This window comes from Stenella coeruleoalba, assembly GCF_951394435.1.
Source record: "Stenella coeruleoalba genome assembly, chromosome: 8".
Classification (NCBI taxonomy): domain Eukaryota; kingdom Metazoa; phylum Chordata; class Mammalia; order Artiodactyla; family Delphinidae; genus Stenella; species Stenella coeruleoalba.
Genome location: NC_137154.1, coordinates 86,478,034 through 86,503,097, shown reverse-complemented (window position 1 = coordinate 86,503,097; position 25,064 = coordinate 86,478,034). Strand labels below are relative to the sequence as shown.

Here is a 25,064-nt window from a genome sequence, read left to right as displayed (position 1 = left end):
TCCAAAGAAGACATACAGATCGCCAAGAAGCACATGAATAGCTGCTCAACATCACAAATTATTAGAGAAAAGCAAATCAAAACTACAATGAGGTATCACCTCACACCAGTTAGAATGGGCATCATCAGAAAATCTACAAACAACAAATGCTGGAGAGGGTGTGGAGAAAAGGGAACCCTCTTGCACTGTTGGTGGGAATGTAAATTGATACAGCCACTATGGAGAACAGTATGGAGGTTCCTTAAAAAACTAAAAATAGAATTACCATATGATCCAGCAATCCCACTACTGGGTCTATATACAGAGAAAACCATAATTCAAAAAGACACATGCACCCCAGTGTTCACTGCAGCACTATTTACAATAGCCAGGTCATGGAAACAACCTAAATGCCCATCGAGAGATGAATGGATAAAGAAGATGTGTTACATATATACAATGGAATATTACTCAGCCATAAAAAGGAAGGAAATTGGGTCATTTGTAGAGATGTGGATGAATCTAGACACTGTCATACAGAGTGAAGTCAGAAAGAGAAAAATATTGTATATTAATGCCTATATTTGTAACCTAGAAAAATGGTACAGATGAACCGGTTTGCAGGGCAGAAATTGAGACACAGATGTAGAGAACAAACATATGGACACCAAAGGGGGAAAGCGGTAGGGGATGGGTGTGATGGTGTGATGAATTGGGAGACTGGGATTGACATATATACACTATTATGTATAAAATGGATAACTAATAAGAACCTGCTGTATAAAAAGATAAATAAAATAAAATTCTAAAATTCAAGAAAAAAAAATCTCCCCCCCAAAAGAAAAGTAAAAACTATAGGAAGTTCTGATTTTTTTAATGTACTTCTTAAATTTGTTATAATGAACAATGAGCATGTAGTAATAACTATGTTAACAAAAATAGCTAACATCTATTTAGCCTTGCTTAGATAAACTCACTGGATCTTTACAGGAACCTTACGAGGTAGATACTAACATTATTCCCATTTTACCTTAAAGGAGACGAGGTATGAAGGGGTTAGAGACCTAACCCAAGGTCACAAAGCTGGCAAAGTGACAGAGCTGGGGAACAAATCAAGGCAGGAAGACTCCATTCTTAATCATTCTAACCAATGGCTTCCAAAAAGAATGTTTTAATTTTGAGTTCTATTTTACATCACAACCTAGTATACATATACTTTGTAAAATAGCTAAACAATCATTTCATGGAATAATACAAAAGATGGTGTGTTTTTACATGTTCTTTTTAATTACTTTAAATTCTAGTTGAAAGCTATTAAGTTGATTATATGACCCACAAATGGTTACAACCTGCAGTTTGAAAAACAGTGTACTACAATATATACCTTTTAAAAATTAAAGAAAAATACTTTTTAAAAATTTTAAAGATACTTTCAAGTATTAAGGTCAAAATACTTATACTTTTATTTCAAAGTAATGGAAAGCAACTTATGGAAATTATCTACTATAAATAAAGTAATGTAAAATACTTTATGTAGCTACTGAATGTAGCTTCATGTAAAAAAGAAGTTAAAAGCCTTTCAAATAAATGTTTAAAATTAATTTTCTTTTTTTTTTTTTTGCACATTTAAAGAGCCTTTCCTAACAGCTGAAAATAATACCTCATCTGAAAAACAGGCAAACAGTTTGAGCAAACAATTTATAAAACAAGCTTTACTAAGTAATTCCATCTCCAGGAATTTAATGCAAGAAAATTACAGAACATAAACACAGAAAGGTATTTCTGGGGATGTTCACCTTAAGGTTATTTACAATAGTTGAAAACTGGAAGCCACCTAAATGTCCAAAGAAAGAGATGGATTAAATACACCATGGCACTTAAAGTCTCCCCTCTGCCTCCCCCCTATCAACAGGTAATCACTGATATTTGTTTTTAAGACTCCTTTCAGAGATTTTTTTTCTTTTTTAAACACAGCCATATAGTATCCCCTAGTAGGACTACATAGATCAGTCCTCTATTGATGGGCATTTGCTTCTTTCAAATCTTTCGCTGTTACAAACATCTTTGCAGTAAACAGCCTAGTATACATGTCCTTTCCTAAAGCTGAGATGGAATCTGTGGAGAAATTTACAGAAAGAGATTTACCGGTTCACAGCCTCCACATTAGCCTTCCCAGAGCAGAAGAGATCAGCTTTCTCAAGGGCAGGAACAAAGTTCACTATTTCTTTTACATACCCTTATACAGAGTGGTAACAGGGTCCACATACACAGATGTGCAAAGGCCCAAGAATATCTCCACATACTTTCCTTAAGCTCTCTGAACTTTTATAACAGCTGATTTAACATCTTTGTCTAGTAAGTCTAATACCTGGGCCTCCTTGGGGACAGTCTCCATTGACTGCTTTTTTTTTTTTTTTCTGAGTATGGACCATACTTTCCTGTTTCTTTGGGTGTCTTGAATTTTTTTATTGCCAAGTGGACATTCTAAGTAATATAATATGGTAACTCTGGAATTCAGATCACCACTGTCTCCCCTGGGTTTGTTGTTGCTGCTATTTGTTTCTCCAGTGACTTTCCCAGACTAACTCTGAGGTCTGTATTCCCTGTAGCACGTGACCACCAATGTCTCCACTCAGTGAGCTTAGTGGTCAGCTAGATGACTGGATGGAGGTTTCCTTCAGTGCTCTGAACCAATATGGCTTCTACCCTTTGCTGAGGAGCTCAGTGCGTGATTAGGCGCACCTTCAGCGTTCAAGCAGTCTACATGTCTGTCTTGGCCTTCACCTGCATGGGACCTCAAAGTCAGCCAGAGATGAGAGACTGGGGCCCTGTCGGGTCTTTCCTGGGCACAAACACAGTCCTGCATTTGTGTGTGGCCTTCTAGATCCCTGAAACATTTCAAAGCCCACTACAGACATCTCGTTCCCCAGATCTTCCTTTTAGATTTTTGGCCAAGCTCTTGTTTGCTCCAAGTGGCATCACAGCCTCAGGCAGCACAGTGTCCAACGACTGCAGGTAATTATTTTAGATGGAAGTCCTAGGGACAGAGACTCCCCACAGAGCAATCTCTGAGGCAGGTCAAATAAGAACTCCCTGGAACGGAGCTTTTCTGAGAAGCTGCAAGACAAGTGACAACGTTCTGGAGATGGGACCTTCTGAGGAACTCAAACCAGTTTGCCCCTCCAGTGGCCACAAGGTTGCTGGTTTTTAAGGCTACTGTTGAACTGGGGAGAGGAGAAGGCGAATAGGGCAAGTTAAAATGCCACAAATCCTACTGTTCTTACCAACGTAGCCACTATGCTAAGCACTTCACTTCCAATACCCTATTTAATCTTTAACAACCCTATGAGGTTAGAACTATTACAATCCTATTTTACAGAAGAGGAAACTGAGGCATACAGACGTAAAGTAGCTTGCTCCAGGTCTCATGGCTAGTAAGTGACAATGTTGGTTTATGAACCACAATTTGTCTAATTCCAGAGTCTATTCTCAATTACTGTGCAATGTACTACTTTTCATTTGTGAGAGAATAATTCAGAGAAACACAGCTTAGTCAAAAGTGTTGCTGAATATGAACTCATGAGGGAGATCAATTATATATAAATTTTATAGAATATATATATAAATTATCAATGGGTTCTTTTCCATACATTAGCTGTTCTTAACCATGGTATGGATCTGAACCACGTGGAGCTTTTTAAAAGGATACCTGCACAACTTCCCTTTCTCCCTTACCATCAAGGACGTAACACTTTTTAAAGTTCTGCAGAATTCTGAAACTCAGTCCTAGCCAAGAACCACTGCATTAGAGTAAAAAATTCCTTAAAACTAGAACTATATCAACTATTTCATCACCTAATTTCTGTAACAAGTGTTCACAAAGGAAAGATGCTTCTTAGAGAAAAAGGCATAAAGGAAAAAGCAGAGGTTTAGGAGTTAGAGAGACTTAGGTTTGAATCTTAGCCTTCTTACTTGCTACCTGTATGACCCAGGGAACATTAATTTCTCTGAACTTTAGTTTCTTCATCTATAAAGTGGAAGTTAAAAAAAAAATCTACCTCTTAGAGTTATTACAATAATAGATAACATATGCTGGGATGTAGTATGCACTCAAATGGTAGTTGTTACAGTTATCCCTGAAACTGACATTAGATTGAGAAATTCAGCAAATATTACTGACTGCCAACTCTGGTTACCTGAGTGATAACAGTCTTCCAAAAGTACAAACTCTAATAAAGGAAAGAGATATTCCCTCTAAAAAGGAAAACTGAGATGAATATTAACATAGAGAAGTATATTTAATATATCATGGGAAAATGGAGGAGGAGAAATAATTCTGATCTGAAAAGTGTTCTTCAAAGTGCAATGTGGGGCTTCCCTGGTGGCACAGTGGTTGAGAGTCCGCCTGCCGATGCAGGGGACGCGGGTTCGTGCCCCGGTCCGGGAAGATCCCACATGCCGCAGAGCGGCTGGGCCCGTGAGCCATGGCCGCTGAGCCTGCGCGTCCGGAGCCTGTGCTCTGCAATGGGAGAGGCCACAGCAGTGAGAGGCCCGCGTACCGCAAAAAAAAAAAAAAAAAAAAAATGCAATGTGAACAGTGCCTTGAAAGAAGAATAGTCAGATATGCTCCCTGGACCTGATTGCAGACCAATGGTTCTCAAACTTAAACATGCAACTGAATCACATGGAGGGCTTGTTAAAACACACATTTCTGGGCCACACCCCAGACTTTCTGAATCAGTAGATCTGGAGTGGGGCCTGAGAATGTGCATTTCCCAAGTGACACTGATGGAACCCTCTTAAAGAACCACCATTCTAGATAGAGAGAATGCTCGAGCAAAACTGACAAGTGATATACAGGGTATCCCTGAGCTCTAAGATGTCAGCTTCCAGGACATGGGCTTTGTGTGAGTGGTTAAGGAATATGGTCAAAAGCCTAGAAATGAAAACTTTCTAAACAAAACACTTCCTTCTCTAGTAAGAGGTAGATTAAGTACCCTTTCTAGGAAGGTGAGATGACATTCAAGACTACGTATGGTGATGAATGCTAACTAGACTTACTATTCAGGTGATCACTTCACAGTGTATACAAATATCAAACCATTATGTTGTATACCTGGAACTAACATATCAATTATATCTCAATAAAAATAAAATAAAATAAGAAAGTAGTAAGTAAAATAAAACTCACTTAAAATAAAAAGAATGCATAAGCTCAATGTAATCAAGAAAACACCAGTCTGGGAATTCCCTGGCAGTCCAGTGGTTAGGACTCGATGCTTTCACTGTCAAGGGCCCAGGTTCAATCTCCGGTTGGGAACTAAGATGCCATAAGCCACATGGTGCAGACATACATAAATAAATAAATAAAATAATTTTTAAAAAATTAAATTAAAAAGAAAAAGAAAGCACCAGTCAAACCCAAATTGAGGAACATTTTACAAAATACTTACCAGTACTTTTCAAAAGTATCAAGGTCATGAAAAACAAGACTGAGGAAATGTCAGACTGAAGGAGACTAAGGAGATATGATAACTAAATGCAATGTGGGATCCTGGATTGAATCCCAAAACAGAGATATTAGTGGAAAAGCTAGCAAAATTCTATAAATCTGTAGTTTTTTAGTTATTGAACCAATGTTAATTTCTGTGTTTTGATTATTGTATTATGGTTATATAAATTGTTAACAGTAGGGGAAGCTGAGTGAAGATTATACAGAAACTCTCTGTACTATTTTTGCAACTTTTCTATAAGTCAAAGATTATTTCAAACTAAAAAGTTTAAAAAAAGACTAAGTTAAAATGATTTAACTACCCACTGATATGACATTTATTATCTCAACCTGGTATCTTTCAATTCCACTTCCTACTCCCAGCTTTGCATTGCACACATAATAAGGTAATGAAGCAACAGACTTTGGGGCATATAGCTAATTAATGTTCAAAGAAGAGAAACACAGTGTTACTTATTCTTTATAGGTGAGAATATAACACTAACACATCCTGAATTTTAATATTTCACTTAGCATACTCTAGTTAAAATTCTTCGAAAAAACAAAGCTGAAACCTATTCAATAGTTTCACTTATAAATTTTAAAGTATGTTCCATACTCACCAAAACCATCAATATCAAGATTATTTTCAACCACAATATCTAGTAGAGTGTCACCAACTTTTCCTTTGCTTGTTAATGTTTCACCATCACGGTTTATAAAGTGGACTGTTATTTTATCTTCTGAGCTGGAAAAGGAAGCAGTCCTTTATTATTTTTAATAATTTCAAAAGATACTTTAAAATAATTGTTCTAAGAACCTGTAACGTCAAAAAATAGGTTGTGTGTGTGCCTGTGTGCATGCAAATATCCTCCTTTACGGTATTTTCTTTCCCAAGTTTATTTGGGAAGGAGACACCACAAATCACAGGCATATCTATCTACCCACCTACCAGGAGGGAAGCTCTGCCACCTTAAAGGAAATAGCAAGTACATCACTATCAAGGCCACCTGCAGTATGTGTCTCCCCAGTGCTCACTCTCAGGTCACAGTTACATGAAATGCTTAGCAATCATTGTCACTCGTGAAGTTTGCTTTGCTCTCACATAGCTCTCTGAAAAACAATGTCTCTATGAATGTGTCCCTAAAAGACTAGGTGACGGTTGTGGAGAGCTTTAAAAACAAATCATTCTGCTATTGATAAGGCAATTGTTATGCAAGTGTCCGATAAGTACGGTCACTGAGAGCCAGCAGTTTGATAGTTTTCTGAGTATTTGAACATCTCATTTTGGTCCATATAGTGTACTCGAAAAACAAAGGGACTAGAAAAAGGGTTTTCTTTGCTTGAATATGTCAGAAAATAAATATAATATCTCCTTACATGTTTCATTACTATAGGATATCTATCAGCTAGTTATCAGTTAGCTAACTAACTTAAATTTCTTACCCTTCTCACAAACATCAGTCCAAACTTTGGGAAAAGAAATCATATTACTATTGGGCTTCCCGGGTGGCGCAGTGGTTGAGAGTCCGCCTGCCGATGCAGGGGACACGGGTTCGTGCCCGGGTCTGGGAAGATCCCACGTGCCGCGGCGTGGCTGGGCCCTTGAGCCGTGGCCGCTGAGCCTGCGAGTGCGGAGCCTGTGCTCCGCAACGGGAGAGGCCACAACAGTGAGAGGCCCGTGTACCGCAAAAAAACAAAAAAAAGAAATCATATTATCAACTAAATACTTATCCTCCACTACTGGTTATTTAAATTTTTACCTCACAATTGAAAAGATGTACTTCAGCTTAAACGAATTAGTTGTAATTTTCACTACTGCCAATAGATGGTAATAGTCCATCAAAGAAAACGTTGCTTAGTTTAAGTAAAACCTAGAACTACATAATTTCAGAGCTATAAATATCTTGCAAATTACCAAGTCCATCATCTCATTTCCCAAACAAGGCAGCTGAGGCCTTATCAGATAATGTCGTCCTTGATAACTCAATGCTGAAAAATGAGGATCCTAGTAATTAAAAATTTTGATCAGAATTGTGTGTGTGTGTGTGTGTGTGTGTGTATGTGTGTGTGTGAGAGAGAGAGAGAAAGAGAGAGAGAATGTCCCTTAAATGGGCATGTGCTCTCTGACTTCTTTTCGTAGCAACAAATGCTTTAAAGCAAGTATTCCCAAACATTCGTGATTTTCAACTAGGCAACTGCTATTTTTTCGAAGAAAAATGACTAGGAATGAAGACACTCTGGAGGCAGGGAGACCACGCTGGAGGTCATAAACAAAGTAGGGACGTAGGAGACACTGATTTGAGAGATACTGAGAGATATTCAGGAGGCAGAATTAAAAACTTTTGGAGAGGGAAGAAATAATGTTGAAATTTCTAGCTCGGACAATGAGGGAGTACAGTTTAACTTAAGTTTAACTTAGGAGGAGAAGGAGCTTTGGGGAAGATTGGAAATGAGTTCAACTTTAAACCTGTTTGATTTAATAATAAACAGATGCAAATGTCCAGAAGCCTGATGGAAATATGGGTCTGAGCCCTGCAGAAGCCTAGAGATTTGACATCAAAAAATGCCTGGTAGCCTAAGGTACAAGAAGTGCAGCAGAAAGAATTCCATCATTTATACACACTACTGAAGGCCGGAGGTTTGGGCACTGCTGCTCTTCTGCAGCACTCTAGAGATGAGCTACAGCCAAGAAATTGCAACTCTGACATCAGACTCCTCTTCTGTAAAATCAGGGTAACATTTATCTCATAGTTTGGACAACATATGCAAAATTCCTAACATACTGTAGAGCTCAACAAACACTGATTGATAACTTTTATTTAAAAGTCCTTTTGTTGTTAAGGAGCCTGAACTGCTGCTACATATTAAAAAAGGTGTACAGCCCCAGAAAAAAACTGCAGAGTAAGAGTAATAACAGGTTTATCAAAGAACAGGAGAAGAAGCAGAAATGAGAGAGAAAAAGTAATTTTGCAGCTGAGAAAGTATGGAATATAAGATGTTAAGAGTCAGAAAAGGTAGATTCTAGCCCTGGTTCTGACATATGTATACTCATTAGGTGACCATGGGTAAAATGGCAATAACAGTGACTTCACCCAGCTGCTGAGAGAATTAAAGGAGAGAAAGTTTGTGGAAATATTTTGTTCCTTAAAGCATTATACACATGCACTTTATCCAGGTAACTTTATCCATTCACTATTAACAAGTGGTATTTGTGGGGTTTCTATAGTTTTCTTCCCCAATTCTAAGAACTAGCTAAAAGCTTCTAGCTGTTTCCAAAAAGGATAAGATTTCATGCACTGGGAAATAATTAGGATCCTTCTAAATCCTCTATCATCAATGAGTTAGCCAGCACCACAAACAACTATTTTCTTCACTTGTTTACCCTTTATGCACCGCCATTTATTCTGCTCAACCACAGCAGATATTTTGACAAAGCTCTCCAGGGGCTGCTGCGGTAAAGCTCTTAACAGACTTCTAATAGGGAGAGGAGTTATGGCTGCTGATGCCCACCCTTTCACTATGTGGGGTAGCCTGGGGTAGTTGGTCCAAGAAAAGGGCCCCGTCTAGGGCTCCCCACTTCCATAGCCACCTTAACTCTTCCAAATGACCCTATGGGCTAAAGAATTATCAACTCTAATGGTGCTCAAAAAACAAACAAAAACTATGTGAGTTCTAGTCCTAGTTTTGCATGCTACTTAATATAAATTTTTATTCTCGTTTATCTACCTCACCTATCTCAGGATTTTCTTAAGAGTCAAGGGAAATAATACATGTGAAAGCCCTTTACAACCTAAATCACTACAAAATATAAAGTACTATATCAGGGTATTTTGGAGTAAAAGGAGTTTTTCGACTCTCAATTACTGAAAGCTTATCTAAATGTTAAACTTCAAAGTCAGAACTACAACTTCTAGACTGTTCTGTCCAAACTTTGTGCAATAACAGAGATATTCTATAGCTGTGATGTCCCAGACAGTAGCTTCTAGCCATGTGTGTTTATCCAGTACTTGAAATGTGGCCAGTGGAACTGGGAAAATGATTCTTTAATTTTATTTAACTTTAATTATCTTAAACTTAAATGACTACATGTGGTTAGTAGTGACCATATTGGATAGCATAAGTCTTAGATAATAAGAGTCAGAAAACCTAGTTGTAGCTCCAAAGTCTGTGATAGGAAGCACAGGGCACCAATGGAAACCGTGCCAATGAGGGGGAAAGCAGGTTTATAAGGGAGCAGACAGATGTGCTTCCCTTTAAGACAACTTGATGTACCAATTCAAACAGTAAGTTTGGGGGATATAATTCCCATTTACAAAAGCAATCATGTTCCTTTAAATACTAGTTACACAAATATGTTCAACATATGTCCCAGTTTATACACAAATTTTCAAGAAAGCATACAATGCAGAAAACAAGGCATTCAGGCAGAGGAAGGTCAAAGATAGGAAAGTGTAACGGAAACGGACAAATAACCCCTGCTTGGCTTCCCCATTATCTCCCTCACAGTTCATGCAACAAAAATGTATTGAGCACCCACTATATTATGGGATTACAGGAGGAAAGATGAGTAACTCCTCCACCCTATTCTCAGGAACCTCATGAAGAAGAAACTAGAGAGGAATACAAATCCAGCCCTTTCTCCCTGCAGCTCCTTCTTGCTGCTACACAACAGCAAGGGAGTCAAAGAGCTGTTCCGAGGCCTGCATTATATAAGGCGCCAACACAGTGCTATACTCTGAAATTATGAGGAAATTTTCTCTCTATTATATCTAAGGGGATTCTGTCTTTGAGAAACGAATCTGCCCAAGAATATAAGACTGCAACATATTTTGGGCAAATTTTCTCTCACCTCTTTCGACACTTAATACAAAACACAACGCTGTGAGCCTAGGAGGCAGCTGATGCTAACAGGTGGGATCTACTGAGTCCTCGATACTGGCCAGACACAAGGCTCCCTGCATTACCTGTATGCTCTCATTTGTTCTTCAAATAATCCTGTGAGGCCGACACGATTATTATCCTCCACTGACGTTAGACAAACTGGACAGTAAGTGTCAAAGCCCAGTTTAAACCCCGGCCTTGCCAGTCCAACGCTGGGGCTTTTACCCCGACAGCAACCAAAAGAGAGCAAACAGAGAAGCTCGGGGACAGAGCAGGTGTATCCTAAATGGACACGGACTTGGAGACAGAACGTCCTGACCTAGCAGGAGGAAGGCACGATAAGAAACTGCAGGCCAGGACACGAACGGGGCGCATCTTACGAAGGTCACCGCGGTTTCTAGCATAGCAAAGGTTAGATCCTCGCCAAACCGCACGGAGAACCAGCGGCAGCAAAGTGCCCGGTTTTCCTGAGGGCACAGGAGGCACTGGGACAAGGAGATCGGGGGTCCCGGGCCTCCATTCCCCGCCAGGCGTCAGTGGATCTGAAAGGCAACTTGGCAGCGTAAGGAAAGGAGGCCGTGACCATACCGAGCGACCTGCCGGGGACACGGAGAAGGTGGAGCAAGAGGCGGGTGGGGCCGGGCGTGTGACCCGCACGCCGTCGCCGGGAGAAGCAGACGGAACCGGAAAGCAGGCGGAAGGAGCGCGGCCGTTCTGCCAGGGACCCAACGCCCACGCTCCCCCTGCGCCTCACCTTCTCCGCGCGCGCGCCGACACGCTCAGCGTCCGCGTCGCCGCAGCTGCGCCGCCGCCCAGGCCCGGCCTGGCGCTCCCGCCCTGCCCCCGGTTCCCCCGGAGACCGCCGGCTCCGGCGCGGGGTCCGGCGAGGAGCAGCCACCGGCCGGCTGTGTCGCCGAGGGCGGCGGAAGCGACACGCAGGAGACGAGCGGCCATAGCCGGTCGGATAACTACGGGAGGCAACGCAGGCCGCACTGCAGCCGCCACGAGAGGGAGGCTCCAAGACTGGGGGCGGGCTGACGCTGCGCCTGCCTGACGCCCGGGGTCCCGGCGAGGGCCTGCTCAGTGCACCGCCAAGGCCTCGCGCGCCTTCCGGCTGACCTATAAGCCTCGCGGGCCGCGAGTGCGGCCCCGCCTCAGGGCGTGGTTATAGAGGCGGGGCTACGCGCCTTGTTGTTCTACCTACTGACCAGGTTTTGTATTGATGACCTTGCTGCTTTGTTACCTTCTGGAGTTGCCAAGCAGGAACAATAAATTTTAGCTGAACGTCTGACGGAAAGATACAGTAAAACAATCCCCAGTTAACTAAACCACTTTCTTTTGTCCTGCGCTTCCCTCCTCCTCCTGCCCATTAAGAAAAAAAAAATGGGAGGTTGTCATCTTGGAGTTCAAAAACTATGATAAAAGGGAATTCTAGCCATTGTCAACAAGGACAGTGGGAAATTTCAGAAAGCCAATAAGCAGACACCCAGGAGAATAACTATGACTATAAAGTTATAAATGATCACGGTAATGAATAAACAAGGATACCGAAGAAGGCAGATAATGATCCTAGGCTTTGAATGGCAAATAGATGCTCTTGAGCACCTGAAATCCATGAGCCTGAACAGGAACTGAGATTTTTTAAAGAATTTTAAAAAACCAGGAAGATTAATTTTAAAATACACTTTATCACGGTTAATAGGTTGTGGTGGGAAAAGCATGGGCTTTAAGGTCAGAAGTAGCGATGTTCAAATCCAAGGTCCACCACTTCTGAGCTCTGAGACCTTGGATAAATTTTTCTTTTAGAGGGTCAGAATCTCCATAACAGTTTTACATGGATAAGATGTTCCATCCTTCAGGGCCATCCTGAGGGTTAGAAAAACTGACAGGCAGGATGGGATAGTGCGTCACAAAGAGCCATAACTTTTCCTGGGCCTTCCTGCCTAAGGCTACTCTTCAAAGGCTAAAGTCAGCTGGATATTGCAAATATGCTAAACACAATAAAAGATACTTTAAAGAATATTCAGAACAAGAAAGTACAGGCCTGAGTAAAGTCCCTCGAGACAATGTATGGTGAGTTCTGAACCTGAGGGCAGAGTCGGCAGTCATTCGGCTCCTAAATTGCCTCAGTCTTCTGGTAAAGAGAAAGACGTTCGAGTTGAACCCGTCGCAACAAACCCTGCAAGTAATCCGGAAGAGGAGGTTGTAAAAGAACATTTAATCCTTTTTTTATAAGGTCAAATCTCCAAAGTCAGATGAATGACTTGTAGGAGGAGAACTGGATAAAAAAAACAAACCAAAAAAACCCGCTGCAGATGATCCCTCTCCTCTCAGCCCTCCTAGTGTAAATCCAGCTTCAGCTCCGTTAGGGCACTTACAGCTCTCTGCTTTGTGGGGTAGTTGCTTGTATACATAGTTCATCTTAGTAGGCCCCGCACTGCCAGGGACAAGGCCTTGAGCTTATCAAGGTTTCAATAAGTATTTGTGAATAAATGAATACTGTCATGTAATTTCCATTAGTAATCATCAGAATTCATGAATCACGTGCATGAAAATTAAAGATGAATAAAAAAAGGTTTTCCAGATTTTCAAAGGCCAGTAAGGGTAGATTCCAAAAATTCCAGATATCAAGATTCGGCAGTATTCCAGAGGGAATTTATAAACATATGGTTTGTGAACACAGATAAAAAAGGGATACAGAATTACGGAGGACAAGCTTTTGCTTGCGTATTTCTCTGTCTTATGAAACTCCCACCCTTCCATCTTTCACTCCTGTCAAAATCCATCTGTATTCTGAAACTCAACTAAAATTCCATCTTTCCCATGAAGTCATGCTTACTCATCACAAAAGATCATCCCTCCCTCTGCTGAATGCCTAAGACCTTTGTTTATTCTTGTAAAATTTATGGTACCCATTGTTTCAAATAGGATAATGTTCATGAAAGTGCTTTGTAAACTGTAAAGTGTTATAAAATTTAGGTTCAATGTTTATAGAGCACCTACTCTGAGCTTCACAGTACCTTGTGCTCCATCACAAATACTTTGTGTAGCTCCTTTAGACTGAAACTCCCAAGAGTAGGAAGGCTGTCTTATTCATCTTCATATCCCCAGCAGCTGGCATAGTTCCTGACACAAAGCAGCCATTTAATAGTATCTTTGTTAAGAACTGTGTTAAGAACTTTCACAATTTTTTAAAATTAAAGTATATTTGATTTACAAAATTGTGATTGTTTCAGGTATACAGCAAAGTGATTCAGTTATATATAGTTTTTCAGATTATTTTCCATTATATGTTATTACAAGATATTGAATATAGTTCCTTTTGCTACACAGTAAATCCTTTTTGCTTATCGATTTTATGTATAGTAGTTTGTATCTGTTAATCCCATACTCCTAATTTATCCCTCCCACCCTCCCTTTCCCCTTTGGTAACCATAAGTTTTTTTTCTATGTCTGTGAGTCTGTTTCTGTTTTGTATATAGATTCATTGGTATTACTTTTTAAATTCCACATATAAGTGATATCATATAATACTTGTCTTTCTCTGTCTGACTTACTTCACTGAGTATAATAATCTCTAGGTCCATCCATGTTGCCACAGATGGCAATATTTCATTCTTTTTTATGGCTGAGTAATATTCTATTGTATATATGATAACCACATCTTCTTAAACCAGTTGTCTGATGGGCACTTTGGTTGTTACCATGTCTTGGCTGTTGTAAATAGTGCTGCTGTGAACATTGGGGTACATGTATATTTTTGAATTCGAGTTTTCATCTTTTCCAGATATACACTCAGGAGCGGATCGCTGGGTCATATGGTAGCTCTATTTTTAGTTTTTTAAGGAACCTCCATACTGTTTTCCATAATGGCTGCACCAATTTACATTCCCACCAACAGTGTAGAAGGGTTCCCTTTTCTCCACACCCTCTCCAGCATTTATTGTTTCTAGATTTTTTGATGATGGCCATTCTGACCGGTGGGAGATGATATCTCATTGTAGTTTTGATTTGCATTTCTCTTATGATTAATGATGTTGAGTATTCTTTCATGTGTTTGTTGGCAATCTGTATATCTTCTTTGGAGAAATGTCTATTTAGGTCTTCTGCCCATTTTTGGATTGGGTTGTTTGTTTTCTTGATATTGAGCTGCATGAGCTGCTTGTAAATTTTGGAGATTAATCCTTTGTCAGTTACTTCATTTGCAAATATTTTCTCCCATTCTTAGGGTTGTCTTTTGGTCTTGTTTATGGTTTCCTTTGTTGTGCAAAAGCTTTTGAGTTTCATTAGATCCCATTTGTTTATTTTTGTTTTTATTTCCATTTCTCTAGGAGGTGGGTCAAAAAGGATCTTGCTGTGATTTATGTCATAGAGTGTTCTGCCTATGTTTTCCTCTAAGAGTTTGATAGTGTCTGGCCTTACATTTAGGTCTTTAATCCATTTTGAGTTTATTTTTGTGTATGGTGTGACAAAGTGTTCTAATTTCATTGATTTACATGTAGCTGTCCCGCTTTCCCAACACTTATTGAAAAGATTGTGTTTTCTCCATTGTATATTCTTGCTTCCTTTGTCATAGATTAATTGACCAAAGGTGTGTGGGTTTATTTCCAGGTGTCTATTCTCTTCCATTGATCTATATGTCTGTTTTGAGCCAATACCATGATGTTTTGATTACTGTAGCTTTGTAGTATAGTGTGAGGTCTGGAAGGGTTATGCCTCCAGTTTTGTTCTTTTTTCCTCAGGATTGCTTTGACAATTCTGGGACTTTTGTGATTCCATATAAATTTTAGAGTTATTTGTTCTAGAAACTTTCACAATTTTTATCTCATTTCATTAGCACAGCAACTCTGTAGAGTAGACATGCCTTTAATCAGTAAATATTTATTGACATTAGCAGTGTTTAAATCACTATGCTAGTGCTGGAGACACAGCAGTGAACAAAACAATCCCTGCCATCTTATTTTAAAGATGAACCTACTGAGGTGCACAGTGGTTGTGACTTTCTTAGAATTATACTGCTATTAAATTGTGAATCCAAAATTTAAGTCTAGGTCTTCCTGGTCCCAAGTCCAGAACATAAGCACAAGAAATGACCATTTTATTATTTTTATTATATTTAATTATATATATATATACATATATTCACTCTAAGAAATTACTCATTCCACTCCCAGGTGATTTATTAATATGGCTGATGATATTGGTGGGTTTTCTAACTTAAATTAAATCACTGATATTTAAATAAATTGCTATCTTTGTTTTAATTGACCTTCCTTCCTGCAATCTTATCTTGCTCTAAAGCATGCTTCATATTGCCAGTAGGCCAATCCTATTAAAATATTGATGTGATCAAGTTACTTTTGTCAGCCTTAAAATAAAATAGCCAGTTATTCAACTAGCAAAATGAGTTTATTCAGGAATAGAAGAGGAATTGCAACTCAGGACGTGCAAGCTATGGCATACTACAGGCAAGGTCAGAGAATAGAGAAAAGGGGCTTGCTTTTATAGAGGAGAGGAGGAAGTTGGGAGGGGCTGTTTTGAACAAAAGTTCATTGGAGGCCAATGAGAATTCAGGGTGGTGGCAGCTTTTCATTGGCTGAAGTGTAGTGGTTTCCCATTGGCTGGGCAAGGAGAAAAATCATCTTTTCTCCTGCTGAGTGTGTAAAGTAAGCTACTTCCTGTTAGAGAGTGAAAGGTATGCTCCTTCCTGATGGAGTCTGCAAAGGGCAATGAATGGTGGTGTGTGAGAGCTCCCCCTTCAGGGCTTCCCAACTCCATCTCAAATAAGGTTTCCTTTATTTTCACTTTCTGGATGAAATCCTTGAATGACATTCTATCATCATTATGTGATATTCCATCGCCATTGAAATGACCATTTATTAGTAAAATAAAACAAACTGCTCAGCTGGACCCACAATGTCCCTCAAGCTCTTTCCACCACCCATTCATCCTGCCTCATGCCTTTCTCCCCTGCATTGTTATGTACTCCTCTGCCTGTACCTGGCTAAAGTGTAGGCAGCCTCCAGGACTCAGTTCAGCCCTTGCAAGAACCATTCTCTGACATAACACAACTTTTGTGAACCTCACAACACTATAAATCCCTCTGTCATTGCTTATAATTAAATCATTAAATACCTCTGACATTGGTTACAATTAAATCATTATATGCAAATAAGAACTTGAACCAAGTGGTTACTCAGTTTTAGGTCCCATTTCTTTGTTAAATTTACTTTTTAGGTACTTCTAAACTTTTAAACATGCCCCTCAAATGTTAAGAGTTGGTTGTCTCTTTTTGTCATCTTAGCCACTCCTGATGAACAGTTCACTTGCGCATGCAAAATGCTGGTGTTCTAATTCTACCAATCCTTCTTCATTGATTACCTAGGCCACTTCTGCAAAGACAGACTTGCCCTCATCTTCTATTCAGATATCCTGAAACAGAGCCTGTATAGGAAAAGCGGAATAAATGCTTGATTGCCTCCCTTTATTTATCTGTCATACTTACAGGTTTATTCGTGTTTTCTATTTATTCAAAAGCTGGTTTAGAAAGTTATAAATCTCTAGCAAATGGTGTATTTTACCTAATTTGCAATACTTATTAGCATAAAATTTTCCTATTATTTACTTACCTTTAAAAAAACCTCTGATATATCTATAGGTATACTGTTTTTTGTATTTCACGTATTATTTTCTGGGTCATCTCCCTATATTCTTTGAATAATTCTGCCAAAAGTTGATTTTATTAGGCTTTTCAAATAACAATTTTGGCATTGATCTCACCTGTATCTTTGTTTTCTAATTTTATTTATTCATTTATATTTATAATTTCCTTCATTCTAAGTTCCTTAGATTTACTTGTTTGTTCTTTTCCTAACTTCCTGATCTAGATACAATCTCACTAATTTTCAATTTTGTTTTTTAAAGAAGTATTTAAAGTCCTCTATTTAAAATTTCCTAAGTTCTATGTTTGGCTGCATACAGAGTTTGAAACAAAATACTTTCTTTATTGTTTAGTTTAAATATTTTCAAATTTCTACTCTGTTTATTCTTTGATGGTGAGCCATCTGGAAGCGTGTTTTGAAATGTCTAAATGTACAAAGGTTAGAAATCAATAACATTGCACAAGCAAAGATCAGTGAGCCTGAAAACACAGCAATATAAACTCCCAAAATGACATCCAAAGATAAAAAAAGACTGGGGGAGAAAAAAAAGAACATGGCAGCATTGGCCTGTGTTACAATATCAAGGGGTCTGACATACTTCTACTTGAAGTCCCAGAAGAAATAGATGAGGCTGAAATAAAGACATTTTTAAGTCAACAACAATTGATAGAGCTATTGCCCTAAGACTCTTACTAAAAGAACTCATAAAGAGGATGTTTGTAGCAGGCAACTTCTGACCTGGCTCCCACTGATCCCCACCTGTTGGGATTCATGCCTAGGTATAATCCACTCCTCTTGAGGGTGGGCTGGACTGAGTGATTTGCTTCTAACAAATAAATACAGCAAAAGTGATGGGATGTCACTTCCGGTATTAGGTTATAAAAGACTGTGACTGCTGTCTTGCTGGCTTTCTTCCTCTATTGCCCTTATGCTTACATGACATGATGAAGAAGCTCCCACGTTGGAGAGGCTCACAGGGCAAAGAACAGAGGGTGGCCTCTGGCAAACAGCCAGCAAGGAACCAAGACTTTAGTCCAATTGCCCACCCTCGAAGAACTGAATCCTGTCAACAAACAATTGAGTGAGGTGGAAACAGACACCTCCTCAGTTGAGCCTTCAGATGACCACATCCCCCATTGACACGTTGATTGCAGCCTGGGAGAGACCCTGAAGCAGAGGTCACGGCAAAGCCGCACCAGATTCTGACATCCAGAAACTGTGAGATAATAAGTGTTTCAATCCATTACATATTAGAGTAATTTGTTATGCAGCAATAGACAACACAATGTTCTTCAAGAATAGTAAAATTGAACCCAAAAGGAAGAACTAAGGTGCAAGGAGAAATGATAAGCAAAAAAATTAGCAACCGTATGGGTAAATCTAAATAACACTTGATTGTAACAGTAACTATGATCTCATCAAAGGATAAAAATAAAAGCAAGATAGAACTATTTCTATTACTGGATGAATATATCATATAAAGCAGGAAAGGAGTAATGAGCCAAAGTGTTATTGGCAGAATCCTTTTTCCCTTTGTTCCTTTTAGGAACAGAGTACCCTGAATCTTAGCTGAGCACATGAGTTACCAGCCAGAGGCCACATTTCTCAGCTTCATTTTCAGCTAGTTGTTTCCCTATTACAGTTTTTGCTAGTTGTTTGCAAGTGGAAATGATGTGTGAAAACAGATAAACTTTTTATAAGGAAGCCTTCTCTATTTTCCTTTTCCACAGGCTAGAAAATGGCAACAACCAGAGTGATCACATGAGATGCAAAAAAAATGGAAATTAAGCATTAAAGATAGCAGAATGACAGAACCAATCTACCAGCCTGAGTACCTGAAGGACCTCAGGTAGTAGAGTTGCCTACCTATGTTGATGTGGCAGCGCCTCCCCCACCCCTACCCCCATCCTGGCCCACTTCTGAAATGTTCCATGAGAGAGAAGTCAACATTTACGCTCTTTAAGGTACTTATTTTAAAGTCTTTTTGTTATTCTTGCAGTTTGGCCTCTATCCTGACAAGTACATCATTTAAGCTCCAAAAGAATGAATAAAAGGAGGGGGAAAGCATTTAAAAGGCACGTGTTTTAAAAGAGTAAAATGAAATCTTGAAAATAAATTCCAATATATCAAAATGATTAAATACACCAATATAAAAGGCAGACTTTCATTTAGGAAGCAAAAATTCTGACTCTACCACATTTAGAAGAGACTCATCAAAATCATGAAAACAAAAAGGTTGAAGACAAAAGAATAGAAAAACAAATACTAGGTAAAAATAATTCAAAGGAAGTTAATTTGCTGTATTGCTGTTTGATTAAATGGACTTTCAGGGGAAAATTGCATTATAAAATATAAATGGGACCACTATCTAATGCTAAACATTTAAATTAACCTGAAATATCTTGTGAGTCCAAACGTAACATAGCCTATGTATATGTGATATATATATGTATATATACGTATTATTTATAAAACAGAATTTCATGGAAATGGAAAAATATGCAATCATATTGGAGACTCTTTTAACATACCTCTTTCAGTAATAGATCAAACTATCAATAAGAATATAATAAATTTCAGGGGCTTCCCTGGTGGCGCAGTGGTTGAGAGTCCACCTGCCGATGCAGGGGACACGGGTTCGTGCCCTGGTCCGGGAAGATCCCACATGCCGCAGAGCGGCTGTGCCCGTGAGCCATGGCCGGTGGGCCTGCGCGTCCAGAGCCTGTTCTCCGCAACGGGGGAGGCCCCAACAGTGAGAGGTCCGCGTACCACAAAAAAAAAAAAAAAAAAGAATATAATAAATTTCAGACATGTAGTAACCTGTACTTAAGTAATCCAATTTTCCGATAAGTTCAGAGAGAGCACTTATAAACTTGGCAATGTACTAGGTAATAAAGTGTCAGTAAGTTTCAAAAAAATGATATAGAGAACACAATATAGTTGAAATGTTAGACTGTGTCTTTTACATATTTTTGTTCTACAGTGTAAGTACATCAGAAGATAGAAAGAAACTTTCCAAATGGATTTATATGTAAGTTACCCCGGAGATTTATAAAATTCTGATATTTCAATGTTGGCATATTTTTTTTCAAGACCATATTGCACTGCGAGTCAGTGACAAACATCAGCAGTCTTCATTCACACTATTGCTATTGTAAAAGGTGAACTGCACAATGTTAATTTATTTTCATTAAGTTTTGTCACACAAAATGATCTGAAAGTCCTTCAATTCTACAATTTTAGAAATGTAGGGTATGCTATATTTTAAATTTCTGAAATGTGGGCCAAACTATTTCTTGCCAAAAGAGTTTCCAAAAGATGTAATTTCACCAAGTATGATAAAACCACCCAGTGCGTTTATAAATGTATGTCTGAATGTCCCAACAGAGATGGATTCAACATCGCCCTGAAATACCAGTGATTCGACTTTATTGCCAACACCTCAAAAGTCTTCAGCCTCAGGCCTGGGCTAAGCCATCTCAAATGTAGAACAGCAAACTGGCATATTGTGTACCTAATTCATCTAGAGTTCAAGCCAGCGGAATGTATAGTTTTGGTGCTGTTTACTTATTCATGGCATGTTTCATTTAAACTTTTTTTAGTACAAAACATGTAATAAATGTACCTAAGTTCTATGTCCTTGCAAAAGATTGCTACCTTGGTGTTGCCAACTAAGGAATGTCACTCGCCACCCATTTCTACAAGAATTGAGTCATTAGCCACTGCACTCACTGACTTGCCGCACGCCCTGGAAAGAACTCAGGGTGAAGACCAGCGATGAGGCCCTCTGTGCTCTGGGAAAACTGGCAGAACAGGCCCTCAGATAGTTAGATACTTTTAGGAGAAAATCTCATGAACCCATATTCTTGCATCTTCCCATACTTAGAAAAGCACTAAAATCATTAACTGAGAGACCTGTTCCTCATACTAACAGTAACCTTCTACCAAAATGTGTGCTTGATTGCACATACCTCTTCTCCAAAATCACAGATCTACTGACCTCCCCACCCTCAGCCTCTCTGGAGCAGCTCCTCAGAGCTATTTGAGAGGCATCTCCTGGGCTATAGTCCTCAGTAAGTCCCCAAATAAAACTGAAACTCACAGCTCTCATGTTGTGCAGTTTTTTCAGTAGACAGTTTATTAGTTCTCGTTTGCTGCTCTAACAAATTGACTATCTCAGAGTTCTATAGGATGGATCCAAACTGGGACTCACTGGGCTAAAATCAAGGTGTGGGCAGGGCCTTGTTCCTTTCTGGATGCTCAAGGAGAGAGTCTGCTTCCTTGCCTTTCCCAGTTTTAGGGGCCTCCTGTGTTCCATTAGCTCACTTCTATTTTTTAGAGCCAACAACAGCTGGTCTGCTGGGTGAGATCTCACATCACTTCTCTCTGACCCTTTTTCCATCATCGTATCTCTCCCTCTGACCACAGCAGGTTCTCTCTTTTAAGGACTCATGATTAGTTTGGGCCCATCTGGATGATACAGGATAATCATTTTCAAGGGTCCTATCCAAAATAACATCTGCAAAAACTCTTTTGACATATAAGTGAACATTTTCATGGGTTCCAAGTATTAGGGCATGAACATCTATGTGGGCCATTATTTTGCCTCTCACACTTGAGTTTAAAAATCAAACAAGTTTAGCATTAACACTAACCATTGCAGGACGCTTTCCATCATCACTCTCACTTTCTGTGTCGATTTTGACCACTGTGCATTAAGTTTTCAAGACTTTCCTAAATATATAAAAGCAATGTATATTATGCCTTCCATGGATACCATGTCCAAAGATTCTACGGTCACATGAAATTTCTTACTAACAAAAAGTAAATATGATAACAGCTAATATTTACTGAATGCTTAACTCTGTGCCAAGCACTCACTTTACATGTTAGACTTTTTAAATCTTCACCAAAAACCCTATGAGGTGGCTATCAGCATTATTACCATTTTATTTTGATGAATAAGATGAGGCATAATTTGTAGTTAAATTAAATGAGGTGTGAAGTGTTACCAAAAGAAATGATACTAGATGACCTTCAGTACAGTAGTTTCTATAACATACAAACATAGCAGAAACACTACATATTTTACATTACATTCTACCCCCCAAAATGGATTTATTCCTTTCCTCCCTTGGAGTCAAGGGGAAAAGTAGAACAGAATCTACACATTTCTGTTTCTTTGATTCTGAAAGAAATGCTTCTGCTGGGATTGTGTGTGTGTGTGTGTGTGTGTGTGTGAGAGAGAGAGAGAGAGAGAGAGAGAGAGAGAGAGAGAGAGAGAGAGAGAGAGAGAAAGAGAGAGGAAGGGGGAAGGAGAGGGAGAGATTGACTCACTAACAAAAGGGATTTCCTTCAGTTCTATTTTTCATCATTTGTGCCATTTTTGCTCTATGATATCTGTTCAAGACATTATATGTGTATTATTTTGCCTTTGGAGTTTATTAATAAGCAGTTATTAATTTGGAGTTACTAATATGCAGGCCATACTAGAACCCAACAATAAAAAAAATTCAGTTAACAGGGCTGCGGGAGAGCTCAAGGCCAGTCTGCAGGAATGCAGCATTTGATCTTTCTGGATTAAGATTGAGTAACTACAGAGCAGTTGCCAAATTTCCGTGAACTTCCTTGACATGAATCTTTGAGTTACTGAAAAATATTTTTGTTTTGTTCCAAAGTCAGTTTTACGTATTAGTCTGCTGCAAAGCTTTAGACTTAGGGTCTGCTTTGAAGAATCCCTTTCTACCAAAATTTACCTTGAATTTTGACCAGCATTTCAACTTCCCAACTCTTTTTTTTGTGTGTGTGTGATAAGAACTCTTAGGGTTTACTCTCTTAACTTTCATATATAACATACAGCACTGTTAATTATATTTATCGTGTTGTACATTACATCTCTAGTACTTATCTTTTTTTTTATTCAAACAGAAAGTCACAAAAATTATAATCATCCTCATCAGTTCACTCAGTCCCATGTAATTTTTTTTCAATTTGATCTTTTGTTAGCACTTTTATGAGTTCATCAGTTTTCCATTAGAGTTCTGAAAATGCTTATCCATTCAGTTCAGCAGTATAGTCAGTTACCAGAAACCTGTACTTGTCAAAGTCTTTTCCATGAATTCCTTGAGGATTAAACCCTTTTATAGGAACATATTTGCAAAAGCATCAGAGTACACCCAGAACTGTCTGTAAATGACAAAAGACTTAAAAATGACCACGGTTAAAGATTTTATGAAAGTTCATAGCAATTGACAAGGAAATTTAGTTATTTCTGAGGTATACATTTTAAAGTAATAACTAGAATTATGACTTATAACATTATACCAGAACATATAAGATTTTTAGAAATTTCATGTAATGTCTGAAACATTTATATTAACATATTTCCATACAAATAACCCAAAGGAAGTTTAGTATTAGTTGTTTGTTTGTTTGTTTTTTTATACTGCAGGTTCTTATTAGTCATCAATTTTATACATATCAGCGTATACACGTCAATCCCAATTGCCCAATCACACCACCATCCCCACCCCACCACGGTTCCAACTCTTTTTTAAAAGCTACATCTTCATGCAAATTAAACTCACTCTGCATACCATTTTCCCTGTCAGATTTCTTAAAAATCCAATGTTTGACAGCACGATGTTGGCAAATCTGTGGGGAAGTAGACACTCTGATATATTCCTAGCTGGTGTGTAAAGTGGTCTGACTTCTATGCAGGGCAATATGATAATATTTATAAAAGTTACAAACTCATTTACTCTAAAACCCAGGAATTCCACTTCTAGGAATTTGTCCTACAGATACAGCTGTGTATAATATGAAATGATATGTGTACAGTTTTATTCATTTGCAGCATAGTCTGTAATAGCAAAATATTAGAAATGCCCTTCAAGTGTCCTTCATTAGGAGATTAGCTAAATAAATGATGGTATTGTCCCACAATTGAATAATACACAAGTAAAAAAATTAATAAAGTAAAGGAAGCTCTTTGTGTGTATTGATGTAAGGTAACTTCCAAGGTACATTGTTAAGAGAAAAAGGCAAAGTGTGGAACACTCAATATAATGTATCATTTTTTGTGTAAAAGGGGGAGAAAATAGGAATATTTATACTCATATTGCTTGAACTTGCATAGATAGATAATCACTGGAAGGATGAATCAGAAAGTAAGAAATGGAGGCAGGGGAAAAAGGGTAGACAGGGTCAGGGTGGAGAGCAAAACTCCTCAGTGTATGACTTGTGATAGGGTTTTGACTTTTGGACAGTGAAAATGCATTACCTTCGCAAAACAAAACAAAATAAGCAAAACTTTCCAAAGGAAAAAAAGATTTGTCATTCCATTGTTCACAAATATTTCTAAGCATGTTATACGTTTTGAAAATCTTGTATATGAACTCAAGGCATTCAGGAGGTGTGAACAAGGGAGGAAAACGCAACAAAGTCTCCGAGAAGAAAACTTAGAACCATCAGATGAGAGAAAGCTAGGTCCAGAAAGTCATAAAATGACAAAGCGACATAATTTTCTAGCTAGAAAGAGCTAAATGTTACCTGATCATTTTTACAGATTAATCAAACTGAGGCTGGAAGTGTTAAGCGGTGCTGCCACAACCACTGCTCTGATTTACGGACAATCCCAGGGCCCCTGATTAACAATCTCAGTGCTCATTTCTTTATATCTTGATGCTCTCTATTGATTAATGATACCCCCTCTAATGAGGTGAAAATAACACGTGCCAAGTAACTTAAGCGTTTTAACATACATTAACTAGTTTGATTATCACATTATATTATTATGGTAAGGTAGTATAGTGTAATAGTTAAGATTGTGGGCTCTGGAATCAAACTTTGAATCTCTGCCTCATCGCTTACTCGCTGTGAGATCTTGGACAAATTATTTAACTTCTCAAGCCTCAGCTTCCTCATTTGCAGATTGAGACTATAACAGTACCCACCTGAAAGGGTTCATGTGAAGAGTAAATGGAGTAATGCACATGAAGCGCTAGCTTGGCACCTAACATGTGCTCCCTGAATGTTATTTCTGTTAT

At 38.7% G+C, this 25,064-nt stretch overlaps 1 protein-coding gene across 2 annotated transcripts in view; it reads right to left on the bottom strand.

Moving 5' to 3' along the window:
* FDX1 (ferredoxin 1) overlaps positions 1-12,697 on the bottom strand; it is a 35,495-nt gene extending 22,798 nt beyond the window's left edge. Inside the window, exons 1-3 of one of the 2 annotated variants that reach the window (XM_079928103.1) lie at positions 12,652-12,697; positions 11,109-12,533; positions 6,094-6,218 (exon numbers count right to left, since the gene is read on the bottom strand). In XM_079928103.1, the coding sequence (XP_079784229.1) occupies positions 6,094-6,218; positions 11,109-11,308 (325 nt within the window). In that variant the 5' untranslated portion in view covers positions 11,309-12,533; positions 12,652-12,697. The remainder of the gene's footprint in view (positions 1-6,093; positions 6,219-11,108; positions 12,534-12,651) is intronic. The other variant, XM_079928102.1, reaches the window with a different exon arrangement.
* Between the last annotated feature and the right edge of the window lie 12,367 nt (positions 12,698-25,064).